General features: G+C 31.8%; 2 protein-coding genes across 3 annotated transcripts in view; one reads left to right on the forward strand and one right to left on the reverse strand.

Annotated features, from left to right (window-relative positions):
* The window catches only part of LOC122720764 (cilia- and flagella-associated protein 298), an 87,763-nt gene that overhangs the window by 54,940 nt on the left and 7,812 nt on the right, over window positions 1-25,011 (reverse strand). The gene's annotated exons all lie outside the window — the stretch shown is intronic.
* On the forward strand, window positions 6,580-23,105 carry LOC122720762. 2 transcript variants are annotated; one of them, XM_043947713.1, is made up of 7 exons: window positions 6,580-6,926; window positions 9,085-9,148; window positions 10,221-10,626; window positions 11,688-11,898; window positions 15,551-16,005; window positions 18,931-19,228; window positions 22,227-23,105. In XM_043947713.1, exons 3-7 carry the CDS (start codon window positions 10,484-10,486, stop codon window positions 22,503-22,505), a joined length of 1,386 nt encoding a protein of 461 aa, XP_043803648.1. In that variant the 5' UTR covers window positions 6,580-6,926; window positions 9,085-9,148; window positions 10,221-10,483; the 3' UTR covers window positions 22,506-23,105. The 2 variants fall into 2 exon arrangements, with proteins under 2 accessions (XP_043803648.1, XP_043803647.1); XM_043947712.1 differs by lacking the exon at window positions 9,085-9,148.

Below are 25,011 nucleotides of genomic sequence, written 5' to 3' on the forward strand. Positions count from 1 at the left end.
AAAATGATTAATCCCTGCAATTGTATAGAAAATGTGATGTTTTTTTTTTTTTGTTTCGATGTCGAGACGCGTAATCGCTTTACAAAATTTTTATACCGCAATAATAAACGGGCTCTCGTGAATTTACAAGGCAAGGTAGGTTTGTTCGACATCGGTGAGAACAAAGCTCAGTCTCGATCATCTACCAGTATTCCGAACGAGAAATTGTAACAAGGTGCGCCTTCCTACAACGTGATAACTTTAAACGTGATAACTTTAAGGAACAAATATCCAAGTGGCACGTTTAAGAAAAAGAGGAAAAGCAACATTCGTTCGTAATAGGATAAATGATGTACTGTATTTTTAAGTCATGTTTATCCAGACTCGGGTAAGATGACGTTTGAAACTATGTAAAAAAAAAAAAAAAGAGAGAGAAAAAAAAAAAAAAATAGAAATAAAATAAAAAACGAAAAAAGCGAAAAAATAAAGAAGAATATTGGAAACGAAATGTGTTTAAAAAGAAGCACGTTGTCCGGATTAATTTGTATCCCGCGATACAATGTTGCTTTACGATAATTCGATGAAATTGCATCGTTCGAAAGTGTTAATTAAATTACATAAAATATCATTTTACCCAGATCTGCGCGTATCCGAGTTCACGATCGAAATGATCGAGAAACATCTACGTTTTGTTAACGTTCGTCGGAGAAGAACAATCGATTCGTCGAGCGTTTCGAACGAAAGTAAGAAAAGAAATCAAAATCCTGTGCAGGCTCGTGTCACGCGAATGTACGTGCCAGTACATACCATTTCAGCGTTTCTATTTCTACTTCGAATGTTCGAAAATCGATGATGTTATTATTCGTGTCGGAGATCGAAGATAAGGGGAGAAGGAGAGAGGATATTTTTTCGACGGTGAAAAATATATCAAAATAAAAAGGAAAAAAAAAAAAAATAAAAAAAATAAAGTAAAAAAAAAAATCGTGGATCATAGTGCTTTCACATGTTGCAAAATTATTTAAGGTTAAGAGGAGAATATACTGCTATTTTTCGCGATAAAGGCGAAGATTATTGTTTAGATCATTGCTATTTTTGCAACAGGAGGGGAGGGGAATAGTTAAATAATTAATAATTTCGAAGTGGTTGGTGAATGAAACGCAAGGAATGATGAAGGCGATGACGCGACGGCCTCCAGGATATGTCTTCGCACCAAAGAGATAAAAAAAAAAAAATGAAATAAAACTCATAGATTTAAGTTTAGCCCGTAAGGTGTTAAGTCTGTGAATATTAATGATCGATACGATTACGATTGTTACAAATTTTTTACGCGGACGCGAGTCGCGTCGTGGTTCTAGTTAGGAACGTACGAAGGATATTTGCATAATAAATGCACGCGTGCACGTGCGTATACGTAGTTTATAGCTGTAGATATCGGTTTTTTCAGTTTCGGTTTTTCGAAAGGGACGAGCGATCTGCGTTTCCACAAGCTGCGAAACAACGTGTGACAACAGCGTTCGCGTAAATTATCAGAGAATATTGATTAGCAATAATTCCTCCCATTTCGATTCATACAAATCCTTAAATTAATCGTTTCGTTTCGAAACATGAACGTAATCTTAGAAATCGAATATCTCTAACGCACATCGTTAATTTTTATAAGAAATAAAAAAAGAAAAGAGGATAAATGCAATAATTTCACGATATCTATACTATAATTTTATAATTTTCAATATTTCTAAGGTAATGTCCATATTCTGTGCGAATGATTCATCAAATTTGATATTATTAGAATTAAAGATCAACAATTAATGTGTTTAGAATTATTAATTACAGTAGACCTTCGAAATTCGAATCCAAGAGACCAAATTCGAGAGTTGTTCGAATTAAAATCTCTCATTTGAAATAGAGATAAATTCAATTTAAATTCCACGTTCAAAATAAATAAAAAAAAATCAATTAATTAATAATTTTCCTGTAACACAATAGTCGAAAATTTCATTATAAAATTCATTATCATTCATATTATCCTTCATTCATTATCATTCATATATCCTTTGTTTCTTTGGAGAAATTATTTATCTATTATTATTATTATACAATTACATTATTACCATAAATTTAATCTAACTTAAATTAGAAGCTTAATATTCTTGTTCGAATTCCAAGGATCCACTGTGTCAGATTTCTAAATTACTTATTAATGTACGTGTATAAATATTATGAATAGAATTTATAACATTAATTTACGAATAATTAAATTACGAAGTCTCGAATCGAGTATTCGAATCGAAATTGGAATTGGCGGCAGGAGATACGTTGTTTCGAAGTTTATGGAATCTAAATCGCGAGCCTGTACATCTAGAATGGTTGTGAATCCTTTACTCGGCCTTACTCTAGGCAACGTGTTGGAGAGATTCGTCTCGAAGAGGCGAATCCCAACGGGAGCCTGCGTTTCGGCACTCATTCCCCACTCGAAGCTTGCTAATCGATTTCCGTTTTGCGCGTGGCTGGCGATCGATCGGCGGATCGTTGGCGCGCTTTTCAAATTTCAACGTCGTTCCACCGTTCTATATTTACGAGATCTTCTCTCTTGCGTCCTTTATCCGCGTCACGTGAAATTTTTGCTCAAAGGCGCTCGATTTACGAAATGATGATAAAAGATTGGCGAAAGGCCAAAGCGAAGAGAAAGAAATTGAAAAAAAAAAATCTTTTCGAACGAGATTAGAAACAATGATATTAATCGAGCTGCTCAATGGAAAAATGATTCGAGCGTGTTTCTTTTCCAAAATGAGGGTAAAAATTTGAATAAACATTTCCTGGTGAAATTATAAAATTGTTAAGGAGAATTTTATTAGGATTAAAATTAAGTTTCATCGAAAATACACTGATTCTGATATATATCTTCCTTTAGAACATGGCTCACGCTTAGAATCCTTTGATTCTATATATGCATATATAAATTCTACGATAATGTAAAAGCTTCGAAAAACAATAATCCAATAATCCATCTCGATATACAAATTTTGTCACTCGTGCCAATTTTCCATTGAGCCCTTCGATTTTCAATGTGATTCATGTTTATCAACGATCGATTAATACGAAAAATTTTAAGTGGCATCATTAAATATTTATCATCTCTCTTCAATCGATAAAATCGTCGAAGCGATCGTTTATTAGACTATTTCGATTATATACTATTCGATTAAACAATTCATCGTGCTTCGATCAATCGTTTCGGAAATTCAAATACAAATTCGTAGAATTGTTTCGATTGGAAAGTCCATCCAAGTAAGAGGAGCTCGTTCAAAGCGTTTCCATATCTCTCATATCAGATCGGTTTAGTGCCAATTAGTCGATTAGAGGAACCTCGCGAATGATCATCGAGTTGAAAAGGAAATCGTAATTAGAAATCATCGGTCGCGGGAGAAGACGTCGATAAAATTAGATAGATTAAATACGAAATTCTAGGAAAAATTGAGAAATATATTGCATTAAAAAGTGATATAAAATTGAGAGAACGAATCGATTCGTGGTTAAAAGTTATACATATACATATATATATATATATATATATATATATTATAAAAAATAAATAATAATAATAATGAAAATAAAAAATATCGACCACTCGTAATTTAAATTAATAATCAAGAATAATCTGCGAGCAATAGCGAAACCATGTGGAAGATAAAAGGAAATTGCATAGACGGTTACAGATTAGAAAGCGGCGATTAATTGTAAAAATCTCTATTTCTATCGATACTTATGCATAATATGCTCTATCGCATGTTATTTAATTAATTCTAATGTACCTGCACATACATTATAGTTAAGCCATTTTCCCTTTCTATTTTTCAACAACTATTTTCCTTTCCTTCTCCTTTCACGACTTTAAACTTCGACATTTAGACGATAGCGATTCCTCGATCATTTTCTACTTCGTCTCTCCTCTCTTTCCTCTCTCTTTCTATCTTACCTATTAATATCTTTCTCAATTGACGATCTATACGGTACGAAGAATAATAAATAAATAAATAAATAAATAAATAAATAAATAAATAAATAAAAAATAAAAAAATGAAGAACGCTCTTCGAGAAAGCTTCCCGGTTCTTTACTCGAGAATATTAGATCTCATCTAAGAAGGAAAAAATTGTTCACAGCTTCGTGCGTACCATTGTAAGTCTTGAGTATATATATATATATACTATATATATATACTTTGTATATAATATATTATATAAAACGTACTCGTTCTGCGATACTAACGGACTATTGTAAATAAAAGATTGTACGATATTTCGTTTGAAATATACAGAAACATTGTTTTCTGTTAAATACAATCGACTTTTCTCTTTGGGACATTAAGTCACTTTTCTCTTTTTACTACCCTTTATTTTTTCTTTAAACTTCGTTTCCTCTTCTTTTCAGAATTGCATCGATCGGTTATAACAAATTTTCATCATCGATCGCGTTATTCGAGCGAAGCGAATCATGGAATTGCTAAAAAAATTTTTTACTTTACGAAGTAATTCGATGAATTTTTGTATGTATCTATATGAGACAATGAATTTGAGCGTCGTGTATTTATTTCGCGAATGTACATAGCCCATGTAACGGTGGCAATCACTTTGGAAAAGCTTTTAAGCTTTAATATACATACGTGTATTTCGTGCTCAATCCTTCCTAGGCCTTCGAAAATATTGTGTCGAGAGCGACGAAATGTCCAATAAACGAAAAGTTCATCTTTCATGGGTGAATCATTAAATAGAAAATGCGTTATTATTGAAAGGAAAATTTATAATATAAAAATACGTTTTCTATGTGAGGCGAATCTTTGATTCGAATTATTTAATGTTGCCGATATAATCAAGCTTTACACGTGTAAAGTTTGCAAATCTGTTAAGACAACGATTGCTTAGAAAATTTACATTAATGCGATGCCTCTTGCAACTCCTCGAAACTTCAACAAACCTTATTGCTGCATTAAATTATTCAAACTGTGGTGAAATTATAACTCTCGCTGGTTACCGAATTTTCGAATTGTTCAGTGTATTATGCAATTATACCAGAGAACGAGAAACTTACTAACTAGATGGAAATTATTGCACAAGTTACGTGCAATAATTAAATTGCAATTACAATTGCGAGATGTAAATGTGTAAATATTTAAATTGTACGTTTTGTTATGAATACTGCGAAATTGTTATGAATAATGAATATTATTATGAATATTGAATAACGAGAATGTAATACAATTGGACGTAAAATAATAAAATTATAATTTGCATAATTTTTTTTATTATTAAAATTTATCGACAGAATCAGAATTTATTTTAACTGGAATTAAAACTGGATAATATATATGTGTGTATATATATCTATAAATAATTATTTAAAGATATAATTATATAACTGGTTATTAAGCTATATATAACTATTTACGAGATTTACTTCTCACCTTCATAAAATGATTCCTATACTTAAAGAAACACTAGAAAATACTCATTTGCGTAACATTTCTAAATATATATCAGTATATATCTAAATATATATCAGTAATAAAATTTGTAGTATGATGATTCATTAACTTCGACTTAATTAAATAACAATTTACAACAACAGATTAATAAAAAAATTAGATACAAAAAGATTAACTTTACGAATATCATCTACTTTATCAAACAAAGTAACATATAAATAAATAAAAAATTCAATTTATTATTATCTATACTCTAAGAAATTTACTAAAATTGCTACACAATTACTTCCCTTAAAACATTTGAAATTTACCTAATCATCTCCACAACATAATTCTTAAACACCATTCTTAAACACAATTTAAAAGTATTGATATAATCTCTAATTAATTTGCTCATCTAAGTAATATTAGTGTATTTAAAAAAAGAAAAACAGTCATAGGCGATTATAATTTAATAAACAAAGTGTCATTAAAGCTATTATCTCAAAATAATACCAAAGAAACCAATCAGCATAAAAACTTTATAACTACCACTGTTATCTAACAAATTATTTAACAAACGTCACTGAACAAAATTACCTTCCTGCCTAGAAAATTATCTCAAATATACTCAAAAGAGGTCAGCATCGATCTCATCCATTCCTAATTAAATTTATCCACACGAAATCGTAAGCAAAAAGGAGAAACAATTCAAAATAAAAAAATTCGTAATACTCGCCCCTCCCTATAAAGACATAATAATATCGAACAAACAGCACAAAACCTTTACTACTATCCGTGCCATTAATCAAAATTAATTAACATTGAAAATTAACTTCCTGCCTACAAAAAGATTCGAAATCACCCTCAACGTTCTCAAAAAGTCAGAATATGTCGACATATAATCCACTTCTAATTAATTAGCTTATCCGCAAACGAAGTCTTACTTTTATAAAGAGAAACAGTCGTAAGAGAGGGTGGCTCTTCTGCGTATCGTTCCTCGACATCGAAGAGCCACCATAAACGCGATGAGGTGACGGTGCGCAAACTCGGTATGGGAGAGCTCGCCAGCCATACATTCGACGGACAGACTTGTTTTCAAACAGTCATCCGGATTGCGTGGGTGCCTCGTGGTCGTTCGACGCTGTACCGAAGGTTGTAGAAGACCGTTTCGTGTCAACGGACCACGGGGAAGCAATGACATCGAGGAAGATGGATGGAAATGAGAATCCGGACGGTTCATATCGTTATTGACCGATATCTCGTCGGATCTGGTGTATTCGAAAGTGAGCAGAGTTAGATTTTTGCCCGCGGCTATCGTCGAGTCGTGCAGATATCGATAGATAGATAGATAGATATCGAGGGATCGTGCGATATTGCCGTGCGAGGGAACAATAGAGTGAATTTCGATGGATTTCATCAGTGTCAGGGTTGGAAAGGTGATTGAAAATTTCTATCGGTGATTTGCTGCTACTTGCCGAGAAGCAGGTAAAATATACGTACGAATTTATGTACGATGTCGATTTTATTTTATTTTTTTCTTTTTTTTAAATATGGATATAATAAATGAAAATTAGAATTTTTCGTATTTAATTTTATCACTATGTTTGATCGTGCTCGATTGCAAATTATAATTGGAACTGTTGATGGTTTTTTGTTTAATATTATTGTTATTATATAGTTTGGATCTATATAGAGGAGAAGTCGAGTCGATTTCTAAAAATAAAAGATAAGAAGTAGTATTCACTAGGAATTATTCGTGTTTAATGTTATCACTATGTTTGATTGTGCTCGATTATAATTGGAACTGTTGTTGGTTTTTTGTTTAATATTATATAGTTTGGATCTATATAGAGGAGAAGTCGAGTCGATTTCTAAAAATAAAAAATAAGAAGTGATATTCACTAGGACGTCCTCGACTGGATATATGTATGTGACATTTAAGTCTCAAAAGTAGACTTAAAGGTAAACGATGAAACATGGATATATATTGTGGACACGTTTATAGTAAATGTTGTTATAACACTGTTTAGAGAACGTGCTATTATTTATTTAGAGAACGTGTATAATAGTTTGTAGGATTCAAAGTTTACATTATGGGAATCAGGTATCTTGAAATTTCATGTATCTCGTATCAATATAATAAACAAAGTATAAAATACAATAGATATATAAAATAATTTCGTTCCTAAATTAACTTGTTAATATTAATTTCATTTGTAAATGTTTTCACTAGAATCAATGTGTAATGATATTTATTTGCATTATTTTCTTTTTTATCTGTATTGGATTAAAATTTTATTGCTAATTATAATCAAAGTTCATACCGGTAATTCTCACCCGAGCGAATGCCTTCGATAAAAAAAAAGAATTCAATTTTTAAACGCGTAAAAATAGATTATTAGCTATTACAACTTTACATGGATCTTTTTTTATACTTAACTATTTTTTATTTTAGAAAATACACCGCAAAATTAGCTCTATCGTGCTATCATTAGATTTTTGCATATATATATATATCATTTTAAAATGAAAATCTCAAAGATCAAATATTATACTCTGGCCAAAGAATATTTAAAAAAATATTATCATCGAGACAGATATACCAATATACTCATCGCACGTACACTGACGATTGGCCTTTTCGAATTCCCTTTGAGATCAACCTTAAGCATCGTTAGATCATAAGCTCGCGTGAGAATATTCAAGAAACCTTAGAACAGGATAGTTTATCAGAGTTTGAAAGTTTCCATGAATCGATATGTATTATTTTCGAATGGCCGTTAAGCGATCGTCCCTTACGCCGTAATAGGATTACGAGTATCTAATTGCACGTCATCCGATGGAGTGCATCTGTTTACACTAACGCTGCGCCTTAATGAAGTTAAAATCCGGTAATTGCCTTAATAGCGTTAAATTTGATAGCGCCAAGTAAAGAAAAAAAAAAAAAACGATCTCGAGATACTTGAAAGATTCTTAATTTGTGCGTCTACGCAAAAATTTCTGTAATTTTAAAATCACGAAATAGAATATCTTTCTTTGAAAAAATAAAACTTCACGATATTCGTACAAAATCAATCCCTATCTTTTTCTTCTATTTCACAAAGAAGAAAATTTTCACAACTTTCCCCAAAATCCATTTCTTTTTCCCTATCAATAGAATATTTCCCTCGCTCCCCTTCATTTCACGTAAAACGGGAGTATCCCTCGTTGTTATTCATAGAATCGTTCTTTCTAGAATCGATAATTTCCGAGATATTCTTTGATATCACGAGGATTCGTAGGAACGATGAGTCGAAAATCGATTCGGCGAAAGGCTAACGAGACCATCGCGATACGATTCCTTAACGAGGGGATCATCCTACGTGCAAAACGAGAGGCAAACCGAAATCGATAGAAAGTTTCGCTTGTGCGAAATTTTGTTCCACTCCTCGAAACTTTCTCCCTTATTTCAATTTCGGGATTATTCGAGAAACGAGGACTGGTCGAGAAAAGTACTTTTCGAGTACGTATTCGAGTTCGATCGCATGCACGGACTTTATGTAAAATCAACCACCTTACGTAACCGGAAAATCAATGTTCCACGCGACCTTTCATACTTCGATATCACTTAAATCGAGGACGAACTTCTTTTTTTATTTTATAGAAGCGCGCTTCGATCGGTTTATCCAAGGGGAATACAAGGAGAAGAGAGAAGGATTCGAGTCGAGGTGGGTTATAGGTAAAATTTTTGTATGAATCGATGAAACGTGTTTCCGAGAAGAATATTCCCGCTCGAGCGTTGAGACACCTGTTATGGGAACGGGATCGAAGGTTTGGAAAATTCAAGAACCGAGGAAAACTTTAGCTCGGCGATAATTCATGGAATATCGTAAATTAAATTACATTCTTAAAGGGATCTCCATAGCTTGTTTCTCGATCCTTTCACGCGAAAGTAATTAACCGATAGATGGAAATAACCCTTCTGCGATTTAAAACGAGAGAACCGACGAGGATAATAGATCAATTTTCAATGCTTTAATTATAATAAATCTCTCCTCCATGTCGTGATTGATGGATTAAGTGAATTTGTGAATATTTGTTTTAGAAGATGAGATGATTAAATTTGGGGAATAAGATCCGTATTTATTTAGTGGATTTTATATACTTTCTTTCTCTTTATGAGTAAACTTATGCGTTTTAATATCTGTGGAAATATATGTAGATTTGTTTCATTATAATTAAATGTATAACGTGCACATTGTTAAAAGCGAAATATTATTTTTTTTTAAAAATATAATGTAAAATAAAGCTTTAGAATTTTAATAAATTTCTTTCTTCAAATTCGAAAAGAAAAAAATATTGATCAAAAAGGACTGGTACAACTTCATTAGGAAATGTGGTCAAAAGTCGTCAAGCGTTGCATTTTATATTTCAAAGAGAAATAAAAGAAATAAAAATTGAAATGAAATAACATTATGTTATTATTTACCATATTAACCTTTCTATTATATTCGTACAAAGAACGTTCATCCACATATTTTGAATTAACGCTTAATTAAGATTAACCAGTCTAATGTAAACATTTATTCTATTAATATAAATAATTGCAATTAAATTTCAATCGCAATATTAATAATTCATATTCTCAAAAAAATAAAAGAACAAAATGAAAAAAAAATTTACATCCCCCTTAAGATCCATCATCTACTTTTCAATTATTCCCTCAAACAAATTTACCCCTCATCGAACGATCCATATCGATCGACGTCACGACTAATATGGATTGCGTTTTCTTTCCAGAAAACGAACATAAACAACCATCGTCGCTTCTTCCAAGTTCCACGAACGAATCTGTACGAATTCTGGACGGATCGATGACAAACAAAGAATATCCCCCTCTGTCGAGAGAACGATTCGTGACGAGCGAGCCGAGAAATCGTCGTGCTTGGAAGCGGATCCAAACTTGATGAGAAAGGAGACTTAGGTTAATCCGTTTTCAGAAATTATCCGTTGGAAAGAGGGAAGGTGGAAGAAAGGGCGGGTGTCCGATTGGTTGGCTCGCTATGGGTCGAAAGCATAAACGCCGCCTGATACCGGAACAGGATCGCAGGATATGCGGGAGTATCTGCTTCTGTCAGTTCACCATTGTGATCAGTTGTGTCGCGTTGGTTTATCTAAGCGTGGCGATCTATATGCCGTCCCACAGGTAAACGACAAGGCTTTGCATCGATTAATTGGCCAAGGCCGATAGTAATTAAGTTACGACTTGTCCGGCCTCAATTTCCACGGGAAATCTATAACTCGTGTTATCTATGATCCCGACTTTAACCCTTTAATTTTATTCGTGAAAGAAGACTACTTTGAGGGTAGGAGATTTCGATTTGAATTGTGAAAATTCTTGTATCGGAGCGTTATGATTTTAGAAAATGTCGATAATGAAAGAAAATGGATTCTTTTTCTTTCTTTTTTTTTTTTTTTTTNTATTTCCAGTGACATAATGCATAGCTATTGTCGCGCAATATCTATCCAATTTAATCACGGTGTTGCGTCACGGGTTTGCAATCCTTATTCTAATTGTTCGATTACGACACTATATTATAATTGATAATTCGAGTTTATTATTTCTCTGTTATTATTTAATCAATGAGACTCGTTGAAATAAAAACGAAGATAAAAGTGATATAAATTATAGATAATTATAGATACCAATAATGTATTTATAATTGAACAAATCCATACCGTAATTCTTCTTTTTTCCATTATTTTCCTCGAAATCCATCAAAGGATAATGTTAATAATTTAAAAGTAATCATGATAATTTGCTAATTCTACACTGTGATGGACGCACCATGGTCGATGTAATTTATCAGAGCGATTCGTTATAACTGATAACGCGATAATCTAACGATAGATCTTGCAATTCGAGGAACGTTCGATCATTCGTATAACATCCTCGAGATTTCAAACGCATAGGTCAAAGTTGAGGTTTTACATTGCAAAATGCCTCCTCTTAATCCTCTCTACCTCTGTTATGAATCATAAATTACGTGGACGTGATCGATCCACTATATTTCCATTATATCTATTATCGATGTTCAGTCGAAAAAAAAAAAAAATATATATATCTTTCGAAACTGTACGTCCGATATTAACGCGATGTCAACAAATTCATCGGCGTGTACACGAGGGAGTATCGCGCCCCGTCATGCAAAATTCAAAACCACTCCCAGGCGAAATATTAACGACGGCGGCGCAATTAATTTCCAGAGCTTTTCACGCGGGGATCGATCCCGATCCAGTCATGTGCCAAACCGTTAACACCACCTTTACTAATAATTGCGGTTGGGCGAGTTGCGGGGAGTGGTGCTTGACAAGAACCACAGGATTCTGCCCTCAGATCCACGCGACCGTAAGAAGGAATGGAACGGACATCGTTTTCGAAAATTGCACGAAATTCAGCACCATATCTTGCCCGAAGGTCAGTTTACCAGATATCTCGATTTTTGACTTTTCATTCCATTGATAATTTTAAATTTCTAAATGTTTTCGTTGAATTGGTGGTGAATTCTTTTTTTTTTTTTTACATATATATATATATAAAATAAAATTTCAATATGCAATTTTATCGGAATATTTTTTTATCAGCCGGGAAAATTTATGATCGATTTCAACGAGAAACCAATGATAGATTTAAACTAATAGGATGGAGTAGCATGTAAGGGGAATAAGAGCGTATACGGTCAGACACGTTTTACGACCACTTCACATGCTCCTTTAATTCACATGCGCTCCACGTTATAAACTGCTTCGATAAAAAAAGTTATTCAGATAAAACGCGTATCAAACTTTACATTTATGCATTTAAATAGATATCAACAAATGGTCAATATCTTGCTACGACATCATTGCTACATCTACGACAACTTTATATTAATGTAATTTAATTATTTAATTATATAATGTATAGAAAAGGTTCTCTGCATAAAAATGCTATACATATTTACAAGTTTAATTTTCTTATTATAATAGAATAGAATGAGCCAAAGAGTTGTAAGGAATTGTACGAAACTTTTAACGTTTATCATAAAAAATATAAATTTTTAATTCTATAAAATATACGATATAATATAAAAATGAAAATTTAATTTTTAATACTTTAATAATAGAAATTATTTCACCCCTTCTATACTGTATTAATAATTACATTTGTGTTCATAAATTACCGTAGATTTTTGATAAATGATTTTTAATTATTCGAACATTTTTTGTAATAAGTGGATAGAATGTGTTACTTAGACTCAGTTATTATTACTCAGTTATTAAAATTGAGTCAAAAATGAACGAGAAAGGCTAAATTGAGTTGCTCGAGCACGTTTCTGTATTTCTCGAAACGCGAAAAGGCGGAAAACGTGAATATTTTCGCGCGAAATATCGTCAAACGTTCTGTGAATTTTTCAACATTCGATATCGATCTTCCCGATTCGTCCAAGCATCTCTTCGCATAATAATTTTCCCGAATTCCTCTCACTATAAGTGTAACACCTCGAACAAATAGTTTCCATCCCCTGGAGAGACGCGGCGCGGAATAAATTGATCTGAATAACTTTCTAGAATTGCGCTTCTCGCAGCATCACGCGGAAGAATATATTTTATCGGCAGAAAATTGTTAAGCAATAATATCTCAACAATGATAGCGGACAACAATTTTCCATTATTTTTGTCGCTTGAAATCGATGTGTCTGGGCGTTTTTTTTTTTTTTTTTTTCGTTCTAAAAATATTATTCCCCGAACAAGTAAGGCCGTGAAACTTTGCCTCTCAACGCGCTCTTTCTCCTCTTTCAGTATTAGCTCCGCTCGCGAAATAATTAGAGAAATTGCAATCTCGTTATTTCCCGCGTCGAACGCGTTCGTTTTAAACCTCCATTTTCTCCGCTTGTTCCGCGGCCAACAATACACCGGAAGTGATCAAATTGCACGCGACAGAAAAGAGCTTTTGAACGAACGCCATTCGCGATAACTCGCGAAGATCATTATTATCGACTCGATTTTTTTCAGAATTTTATTCCATTCCATCATCGTTGTCAACTTCAACAAAAAGTCGATTTCTCTCTCGCCCACTTGTCGTTTTTTTTCTTTTTTTTTTTTTTTTTTTTATTGTTCGAATTGGTGTATAGGCGTGTCGACGATCGTTGATCACCGTGAAAATTTCTCGGATCTTTCGCGCGTTTCTCTCACCGAGAAAATCGATGGAACAGCTCGCACAAAGGGCAGCCACGTCTTTAATTAATCCGAGTACAAGTAGTTCGATGAACGTTGCTCTAATGGAATTAACGGGGGAAAAAATCTGATTACACCAGAGAGAGGATGAGAACGGAGATGGAGGGCGTTTTAACGCAACTATCCCTGCCATTTTACGGTCGGAATTTCTGTTACCGCACGGTGGATGATGGACCACGAAAGAGTGATTTTGCAAAAGTGAATCGAAAAAAAGGATAGAACAATTCTTTGATAAGAATCGAAATGCCACTCTATTGATTCGTTTAAAAAATAAACGAAAAATTTCGAGAAAATTGAATTTTAATATTCACAAAGTAATTCAATATTTTTAACACTGTTCTTTGATATTGTTCTTTTCTTTTTTTTTTTTTTTTTTTTGAATTTTGATCTCAAGAAACAAAGATTTTACCGAAATTTTATTCTTCTTTTTCCATATTATATTGCACGTAATATAATTCTCTTCTGAAATATTTTGTACAGTTAAAAAAAAAATAGGTAAAAAGAGTATCAAGCGCGGATAGAGGCGCGTTCTAAAAAGATTATTCGCATTGCAAAAAAAAGTGCAAAAAAGAGAGAATAGCATCGAGTACAGATGACTGATTGTACTTGGTCAAAATGTTCATTGTTTGGAATTTTTTGACGGAAGTAAACACAAATACAACAAATACAACGCGAACAATATTTTCCAAAAATTAAAACCATTGTTAAATAGCCGATCATCAGCAGACGGAAGTATCGATTTATTCATATTATCAAAATTATATTTTGCGAATTCTAGAACTATTACAAATCAGAGAAACATCTATAACAACAGTACAACACATCTCATTATCATCTCGATAATAATCTGAATATTTTGCATTAATCATGCAACGTTTGCATAACTGTTTACATATTGCTTGATAATTAGAAATTGACAAATAGGATCATTGAAAAATTAATAGAATTCAGAAATATCCACATTTGCATTGTGTAAATCTATACAGTTATGAGAAAATGAAAGAAAGAATTTGGATTGAAATTTTAAAAAGTTATTATAAAATTTTATAAAATGGATATTTAGGAATATGATCTCGTGTGTTGCGAACGTGTTGTTGTGCTGTTAAATGGATGATAAAGTTGTAAATATATCGATGCTGATCCAACGTGATAAATTAATATAATGAAATACTAATTTAATGAACGTAGACAGGCGAACCAATTGCTTCGATGCGCTAACTTGATTATCCAATACGTAACGCTTTCACGATCGAGTTCGTCTTGAATTACTTTCTAATGGCGTATCCTACTCGCCTGCCACACCTTTTATCGATCATCTCTCACGCATCGTGATTCAAAATAAAACTTTTTTTCGCGGATTTGTTTGAATTTCTTTTTTTTTTTCATCGTGATCCGAAAGATCGAGCATTATTTTCATGAATTTCCATGAATTTCTGTAAAGTAAGTGCAAACAAAAGAGGAAAAAAAAAAAAAGAAATTAAATTTTTTATTATACTACAATAGAAGCTAAGAATTGAGAATTATGAAGTCAAAAGAGAATAGAAATTTAACTTTTACGTGTTACAAGCTTCGTTTTTTTTTTTTTTTTCTTCCATTTATCCAAGAGCTTATATGAAACGTGACAATGATAATGAAGTTAATATAGAATTATATATATGTATATATACATCAATCATAAAATTTCTATCCAGAAGAAACACGCGTCAAAATGGAGGAATATAAACGACTCCCAAATGAGTTTCTGCGTGAGAACGAAGAGAAATGGATGCGCGTGACTTTTTTAAATTGAAAAGAAATTTTTAATACAATTCGAATGGTTAAAACCAAAGAATCTCTTTTTTTATCTCGTCCAGGTGAACGAGGCTTCTTTTAAAAAATACAATTGCAACAACGGCAGCGAGTGCAGCGTGCTTTCAGGCGTGTTTAACTGCAACCTTGGCCACTGCGTGAACATAAGCGAGCTGATGTTATGCCATTACAAGGCAGATAGAATTGTCGTGGACAGCGAGAAGGACAACATGAAACTGAACGGCTTCTTCAGCTGTCACAACTCGAGATGCACGAAAATCAAGAATCTGTTCAACTGCGATCGTTATTGTCCTGATATCGTCACGTCGGACGTGAACGTGTTCCTTATGCAAGATGACAACATCGTCACAGCGAAATGCAAACGTGGCCTGGCACTGAACAAAGCGAATGGAAATCTGCCTGGCGTCAGGCTAACCACGCCTGACCAATTTTGGGAGGATCGAAACGGGAGCATTATTGTTAGCTGTTTGGAGGTGCACAAGAAGATGAACGACGTAAGGTGAGTGTCAGTCAGAAGATTATTAATAATTATGCAGATAGTTTTAAAATTTTATTCCATATAAAATTGAATTTTATATGAATTTAATAAAATATTGAACTTACGATGATTATTGATTCTTGTTAATAGTTTTATTTAAATTCCGGTTTCAATAATTTTTTGATGATACTCACACTCTTGCAATGTAAATCAAATTTGAACGTCTTTTAAAATAAACAAATTTGTAATTTTAATAATAATAAGGATTAATATTTTTTAAATTAAATTATTCGAGAAATTGAAGTGTAATTACTATAAAAATAACAGTAAACTGTTATTATCAAAAGAAGTTTTTATTGGTCTTCGATGTAATCTTATTACACCTGGTATCTGATGTAGAAAGTAAGGATAAATACATAGCTGTTCGTGAAATTTAAAATATGATAAAGTTAATTCTGGGAAGCATCTCTTGTTGAATATTAATATTTTATGAATCTCTCCTTTCATTTACATGTTTTCATTTTCTCTCTCTCTTTTGTATATTTCTCTTTGTATATTTCTTCGGTATATTTGAAAAACATTTTAATTTAATTAAATCCCAATCCATTAAAATTCATAATTAAAAATTTAACTCCTTATGTAAAACTCTTATTTTATATAAAAGCAAATAGTCAAATGAGCAGATATAAGAGATGATATACCTTCAAGTTCTAACAACAAGGAATTAAATTGTTGCATGTCGTGCCAGTCGTTGAATCGATACTACTTAATGACTTCATTTTATCGCGACAATCGAGATTTCGAATGCAAATCCGACGAAAGGATTGTATATAGAGCTTTCGAGCAAGCTCGAAAGCTGTCTGGCGACGTAATTAAGACGTGAGAATGCAAACAGTCGCGTATATCTATTAAATGTAATAGATTTAATTCAATATCCGTCAATTAAAATATTTTAAATCCGAGTGTTAAAATGATATACTTTTAGAAAAAGTTGTACAACTCACAAAATATAATAAGAAATGATGTCAGCTATCAAATTAAAAACGTTTGAGTAAATATCGAATGGCGAGCAAAAATCAAATATAAATCTGACATTTTTATTCAGGAAAAGAAAGAATTAGAATAAAAAATAAAAGTAGAAGAAGAAAAAAAATAATGAAGATAATTTTAAAGAAACTTTTTTGTTTAAAAAAACATCGAATTAATGTATATTTCTAATATTTCATCAAACTGAATGAATCTGATGATGAAGAAAACGACTTAAAGTTCTTCTCGTGTATTTTGTACATTTCATATTTCTTTTTTCATATCTTATAATTTTCTAGTTTTAAAAAAAAAAAAAATGAACGACGAGATAAGAGAAGAAACTTTACAATGGATAAATGAGAAGCTGGATATCGCAAAATTCCACGTTTAATCATATAAACCAATACGATAATGGTCCAATGCATACTGCTACCCTTTACGAAATCAATATTGGATTTCAACGTTCTTAGAACGATCTGAAAAGAATCTCCGATTGAAAATTATTTGAGCGTGAAATAACGCAAAAAAAGAGAATTATTCTATTCTAATTTATATTCGTTCGAATTTAATTCGGTTCGCATTCATTTTTATACGCGATTCTATATGAATTAATAAATTGAAACTCAACTTCGTGTTTAACTTATGTCAATACTTAACACAAAATTAGAGATTTTTTAAAAAAATTTCCAAATCTGATATCATTCTATTTATTCGATCTTGAATAGAATTTAATCGAAATGGAAAGTTAAAATAAGAAATTTTGATTATTGATAACAAAGATTGGTAGAATACTATTTTTTTCTCGAGGTTTGCCCTTCAACGTTATCGAACTTTACCGTGATATGAATTGTAAGATTAAAGGTTAATTTATTCGAACACAAACGCCTATGCAATTCCCCTTTAATTGTACCGTACAATTGTATTCCTACATTTTCTTTTACTTCTCACGGACACGTGGCACATGCATTTTCCTTCATAGGGTTTAGAAGACGCCAACGAGGGTATTTCCATGGCAACCATTGATCCTGCGGCTCTATCCCCCGATTCACTTCTATCTTCAAGTTTTTCTTCGCGTTTCTTTTATTTCGATATTTTCTCTCTTTTTACACCGATGGACGCCCACGCGGGGGGACGAAACGATCGACAAGCAGGGAAAAATTTTACAATGAAACATCCCATAAAAAATGGTCGAGAAATGTGTACTCGCGGTCGCAGAAACGCGAGATTTTTCTCGAAATGTATTCACGAAAGTAATGTTTCATCGAAAAAGATAGGGAGAGACTCCTCAACAATTTGCTTTTAAAACAAATGCGGCACGAGGGGAATAATTCAAAGAATTGAAAAATATAAGATGTTTCTTTTCTCTCAGAGAAATTAAATCGAAAACATTGTTTTCTGATACGAAGAATATATTATATATTCTATTTATATATATTATATATTCTATATATTATATATTCTATTTCTATTACAAGCATTTATACGATGCATGTATACGATATATCAATCGAGCTTACGTATAATAAATATCTAATATAATAAAAATATGCTATTTGGATTCGCCCTTTGTTACATAAGATAAACGATAAAAAAAAATAAAAATAATAAAATCGTTCAAGAAATAAGTATGCTTTATATTCAAAGATAATAAATTGTTTTTTTATATTCTTATTTACATTCTAATTCTCAAAAAATTCTCTCTATCGAAAAAATTAAAAAATATGTAAAATAAGTTTACGAGAACTTTTTTTATTCCTATACAAAACATTATTCTACAATGTTATTTTCTCGCGTAGACTCGTTCCTTTTAAGATCGATCTTTCGTTTCGAAAGTATTCATCAAAAATTTATCACAGGAAACATTCTCGAAAGGATATATACATCCTGTGTTTTTTTTCTTTCTCTCTTTCTCTTTCGCAGGACACAGGACTGCGTGAACGGCACCTTGTTAAAGGAGATCCCATTACCTCAACCAACCATCAACTTCACGAGTTTTCTGAACATATACGAGAAGAGCTTGCAATATCCAGTGGATCCTACGAATATCTATGTACCTGAGCAACGATCCCTCACGATCTACAACAGTTCTCGCCTCTACATCAATTTCGAGGGTTGCGTCAATACCCTAAAAGGGGAATGTAAAGATTTCCTCGCCACTCACGGTCGAAATGGCGACAATCAGACGGCGCAGAGTAGATACCCCTGTTACTACAACAAGGTATCCCAATCTTTGTTTGAACTTCACGTTTTTCTTTTCCTTTCTAAAATATTATTTAAATATATTCACTTACAAAAGAAACAAATCAATGGCTTGCTAAAATTTCTTTTTATCTTTTATCAGTTTTCAATTAATATTAATACAAATATAATTTCAAAAATAATCATATCGTTTATTGATATATATGGGGTATTATTTCCCTATATTATTTTCTATCTATTTGTATAAAAAAAAAATATATATATATAAAGAAATTCGCAAACGATAAGTTTGTTTTTTATAAGTAAATGTATTTAATTATTCCATGAATAATTCTGCAATGTTAAATTAAGAACCTGTTGCTTCGACCTACTATTTTTATCACGAGTTTCAATTTAAAGAGCGTGTTTCGTAATAATTTATGTACGTTCTGATTTATGAGAAAACTACAAGGAACAATTTCACGGAGAGATTTCTAATAATATTTTTGATATCTATTATTAAAACAAAAAAATTATTATTTCTTGCCATTATTTTAATTCCAAAAGTAAATATTACTCAGCTAATTAAGAAGCTTTATAAAGCTCGAAACAAAATGTATTCAAGCTCGTGGCGCTACGATAGATTATTCCCATTAGAAAAACAACTCGATGCTTTCATTTCCATCTAATCAAATTTCGAACTTGATAATACCATTCGCTGTGTTTCAAGTCGTTATATAACTTTCATAGAATGGGCATAGAACGAAATGAAACTTTTAACCGAGAGAAAAATTACGCAACTGGAATTACAATAAATTTTCTCGAAATTAAATTACCGCTTTAGTATGCAACAACGAAAACGCTAAAATTACCACCAATGAAAACGTCTTCTAATTTTTCTATGAATATATATAGGTATATATACATGCAAAAAGGTTATGCAATGATTATTTTATTCGAAGCAGGAGATTTAATGAGCGATTCGAGTGGAATTCTGTCTTACCCACTATTTTTGTATCTTTCATTTTTTTCAATGAAAAAATTCCTCGTTCAATTCTTTCTTAATTGAATCTTGAAATTATTCTCTGAAATGTCACAGCAACTCTTAACGATCGACTCTCTTGCTTTTTTTTTCGCGAATTAAATTACAGAATCTAACGAAGTGCATTTAATTATTATTATTATTATTTTTGCACTAAATTTTTCCGTGATTCATGGTTCAGAAAGGCTCGAATATTAATGAAAATTCGTGAATACGGATCTACCAGCATATATATTTTATTCATATCGTTTCGTGTGCGATTGCCTCATTGAAAATGTTTCAAGTGAAATATTTCAAACGTGATCGTTGCTGTTAAACTATTCCTCGATATATTTCGATGAATATATAACGTGGAATAAATTATAGAAGATAATATTTGAAATATTTATACGCAAATATTGCATGTAACATATAATTAATTAGCAACCGAAGATTGATATATGAATATGAATTCGAAGTTAATATTAATTATTGTTTTTCAAAGAATAATATTTCTTTCTTGAGATTTTTCAATCCTTTCTTTCTACCAAGCTTTTCCAATGTGTGAAAATATAAAAAAAAAATATAAAAAAAATATAAAAAATATATAAAAAAATATAAAAAAATATAAAAAAATATAAAAAATATAAAAATAAATATAATATATAAAAAAAATCGGATCGTTGCTCAATTTTTATTATTTATTCAAACATCTTAAAAACTCCACAAATCTAATGAAAGAGATTGCCCGTTGAAATTAAACTATATTTCACATTTGGAATTCCTTTGAAAAAGATAGGGCGAATATAAAGAAACCAAAGTGACTGACAGAGAGAAAATTCTATGAGGAAGCTATTTCATTTTTCATTAAGTATTCGTTCCATTACTAACCTAGATCTTGAATTTCTTAAGAAGCTTTCCTCTCGATATTTATGCCTTCCCATTCTTAAAACGTCATTGCAATGTTTTTGACATTCTTCCCAATAAAGAGACGTAGAAAATGCATAAAAGAAATCATAAATTATTGTACCATTATATACTAATATACATATCAAAACAGACATCATATAAAACTACTATGCACACATATCTATATACACATATGAAATCAATAATTGTAATTAGAGAGCAAATATCATTTGAATCTAGTTTACCATTGATACTACCATCAAGATACACTTTATTTACTATTATATAATTGACAAGAACGATAAAAAAAAATAGCATATGATAAAAGAATTATAAAATCAATAGTATAATTACGATATTTCATAGAAAATGCAATCTAATGTAGATTTCTGTCCAATGAAACGTTTACAAGTTATGAACAAGATAAAAATTTTCGACTGAAATTATCCATAATTTCAATTTGTCAACCCTCCACTTTTTCAAATAGATCGCATGTACATCGTTTTCTATTTATTTACAATTATGAATCATCAAAGAAACAATTGCAATTATATAAGTTGTTCCACAAGAATTCGTATTATCTTAAGTCATACATATTACATATCGTATTACCTTCCACAAAAATTTGAAGAATATTGTAAGCGAGGAATATGCGCGTTTACAAGTCACAAGTCATCGAAAGATTACTCAACCCCTGACTTCCCTAACTCCATTTGTTACAAAATAATTAAACAAATACGTGTAAAAAATTTTCCTAATTTTATCGTGTACTCATTTTCAAAAATTCAAAAAAAGAAAAGCATCGTCAAGCCTTTTCATCACACGTACAGATTATTAGTGCAAATATTAAGTAAACAAATAAACAAATACAATTCTAATTTACATATCTCCAAAAAAAAAAAAAATCATCACCACACAAATCCCGAATTATTCTGAGATAATTCCTCCTCAATGTATTCCAATTTCCAATTTTCCCACAACGGTGTTATTTTTCCACATCTTCGAAAGAAAAATCATAAATTGAGATCAGATGAGCGTCGTTTGGGACGATTCCTCGGGGTATTTCCGATATTTCCCGCGCGATATCTCTTAATGCCATTTGTTCCAGAACAACTCGCTGTTAGTCGTCGCACGTTTCGACCTGAACAAAACGCGGACGGAATTGCTGATCGCCATCATCGTGCCGTCCGGCCTGTTCGTCATCAGTCTTACCACCCTCATCGTAATAACGCGATCGGTCCAAGTGGGCGACGACGCGAAGATGCGTTGCCGTTACTGCGTCGACAAGCAGGAAGTCGAGGGCGAGGACGAAGGGCTCGTCGAGGCTACACCCTCCTCGTCTCAAGGCCAGATGAACGAGAACGAGATCAAAAGCATGGCGCTTTAGCAGTTTAAGGCGTCTGGGGCGAGCACCGTGCTCCGTTACGAGAGGGTGCCATTGATAGACACGGACGAAGCCGAGGATTCCTTTTGAGCAAGGGATCACCCTTTGATTGGGATGATTAGGATTAAAATTACAGTGCTACGATCGACGAAAACGACGTGCCAGAACGATGAATGACCAATTACCTTCGTGGAGATACGATTTTGAATTTGATTGGAACTCGTGTGAATTGTTGAATTCACTTTGTTTGAATTCATCAAGATGGACGTCGTTTACAGGGATGGAGATTAATTACAGTGAGTAATAAAAATATTCGGGCATTGAGATATGGTTAACTATGGTAAATGTAAAACGTGGAAAAGTAATGTGAAAAAGAGGGAGAATAAATTTTTTTTTTGGTTATCACGAAAATTTGATTCTACATTTTTTACTTATTTTTATACGAATATAGAATAAATTTGAAAATTGGCAAAATGTACACGAGTTAACCACACCTTACGATTCGAAATTTTTCCCTCATGTTCACTGTATATTGTTAAAAGCTGATTATTCTTTGTTGTTGTTGTTTGTGGAACAATAAAAAGTGTATTCTTCTATGTGAAATATGACTGATATACGTGTACTTCTTTGTGTGAAATCGACTGATATTAAGGAAGAGGCGAATTAAATCGTGCACTTCGATCGTGCAAACGCTTCAACTGTAATCGCACTACGTTTATGAACCCGATTGAACGCTTTTCGCAAACGATTATCGACTCGATTAATCGCTATACTTTTATAAAAATGTAAAATGGTATAGTAGACGATCAAAGATATCGTATTTTAAATCAAACGTGGCTATATAAAGAACAAAGGGATGCAAGTGGTTTAATTGTAATTGATAAAATTTTTTTAAAAAGAAAAAAAGAAAGACTGATCTTTATTTATTTATTTATTTTTCTTTGGCGAGCATAATAGTTCTTAATCCATCAGATTTTATTACGTGTCGAGACAAATCGAGCAAATCGGTCGAGTTGTTGAGTTCGATTGGAATATTATCGATCAATTGGCGAATACGATTGCAATTTGTAACACGCGTTCTCTTCGTGCAGTTTCCGTACGAGCGCACAATATATGTGTTCGAAGTGAATATTTTATTGTTTTCGATATTATTCGATCCCCATATAGAAATTTTATCATTCGTTCAAAGAGGAGAGGAAAATTAAAATCCTTGGTGCAGCACAAATATTTTCAACGAGAAATAAATTTTTCTTTTGAGTATGTATCAACAAAACAAAATTTCAGAATGAATTAAAAGGATTTTAGATCGTCTTCCCGATGAAAAGAAAAAAAAAAGAAAAGAAAGAAATTGAAGTACAAGAAAAAGGTTTCAGAAATCACCCATATTAGGGGCCAAAGTAATCGAACAGTTTCACTGCGGATGTGTTTTAATTTTTCATATTTTTTAAAAGAATAAAAAATGTTATAATTATAATATTCGAATTTCTCAAATGTTATTATTCAATGAATAAATAAAATATCATTCTGATTAATTAAAATTATTATTGAAAATTATGTTTTTACAGAAAATTGATTTTCACGCTTTTAAATCCGCAGTGGAAAAGGTTAAATAATTATTTAATCGAACACCGATGCCTTGAATAATTCGCGACTATTTTGAATATTTGAGCTAACGCGATATTCAATCCACAATATTAACATAATTCTTAGAAAGTCAGATTTCTTAAATATCCCAATTAAAGAAAGTACCTTTTACTTCGCCTTCGATGAAGAAAGTTTTTTTTTAAAAAATTAATAATAAGACTTACTTCTAAGAATTTACCCAATTGAAAATTCAATATCACGATCAAAAGAAAGAAGCTTCGCATTAAATTTCGTAAATTTCATAAATAGTTAAAGAATACACGCGATAAATATTTTCTTGATGTAAAAAATAAATTTCGTAGAATGGGGAGGGGGTGGGAAAAAAGAAAAGAGCATTTTCAAATGAAAATGAGATATCAACTCGCGCAACAATACGATAGTATTATTAATCTGTTAATTGTAAAAATAAAAAAAAAAAATTCGTGTTTCCCCGTGATTGAAAATAATTTAAGGCACGATGGAAAAATGCAATGATGATGCTTTCGATGTGTAAGGTAGATTAGAATTTATTCTGTAGAAGTTATTCGTTAGGTTTCCAGTTTTCGAGCGTACACTGAAACCGATTTAACCTCGGTTGATCTCGAGTTTCGACTGTCAACGAACGTACACATTATATTTCACACTTTGATAGTGTTGTAAAGCAAAATATAGAATATAAACGAATAGGGATTAAATAACGATTATTACCATTGTTTTAGTAATATTTCGAACGCTACGATTTTCTATAGGAAAATGAATGGTGTCCTTCATTTCAGATAAATTGAAAATTAATTAGAGACATTTGAAATTTTTTATTTAGCCTTTGATATATCGTAATATTATGATAAATTTTATATAGAAATTATTCGTGATAAATTTTGCTTTA

This window comes from Apis laboriosa, unplaced genomic scaffold (assembly GCF_014066325.1).
Source record: "Apis laboriosa isolate Shangri-la unplaced genomic scaffold, ASM1406632v1 scaffold1321_cov151, whole genome shotgun sequence".
Lineage (NCBI taxonomy): Eukaryota > Metazoa > Arthropoda > Insecta > Hymenoptera > Apidae > Apis > Apis laboriosa.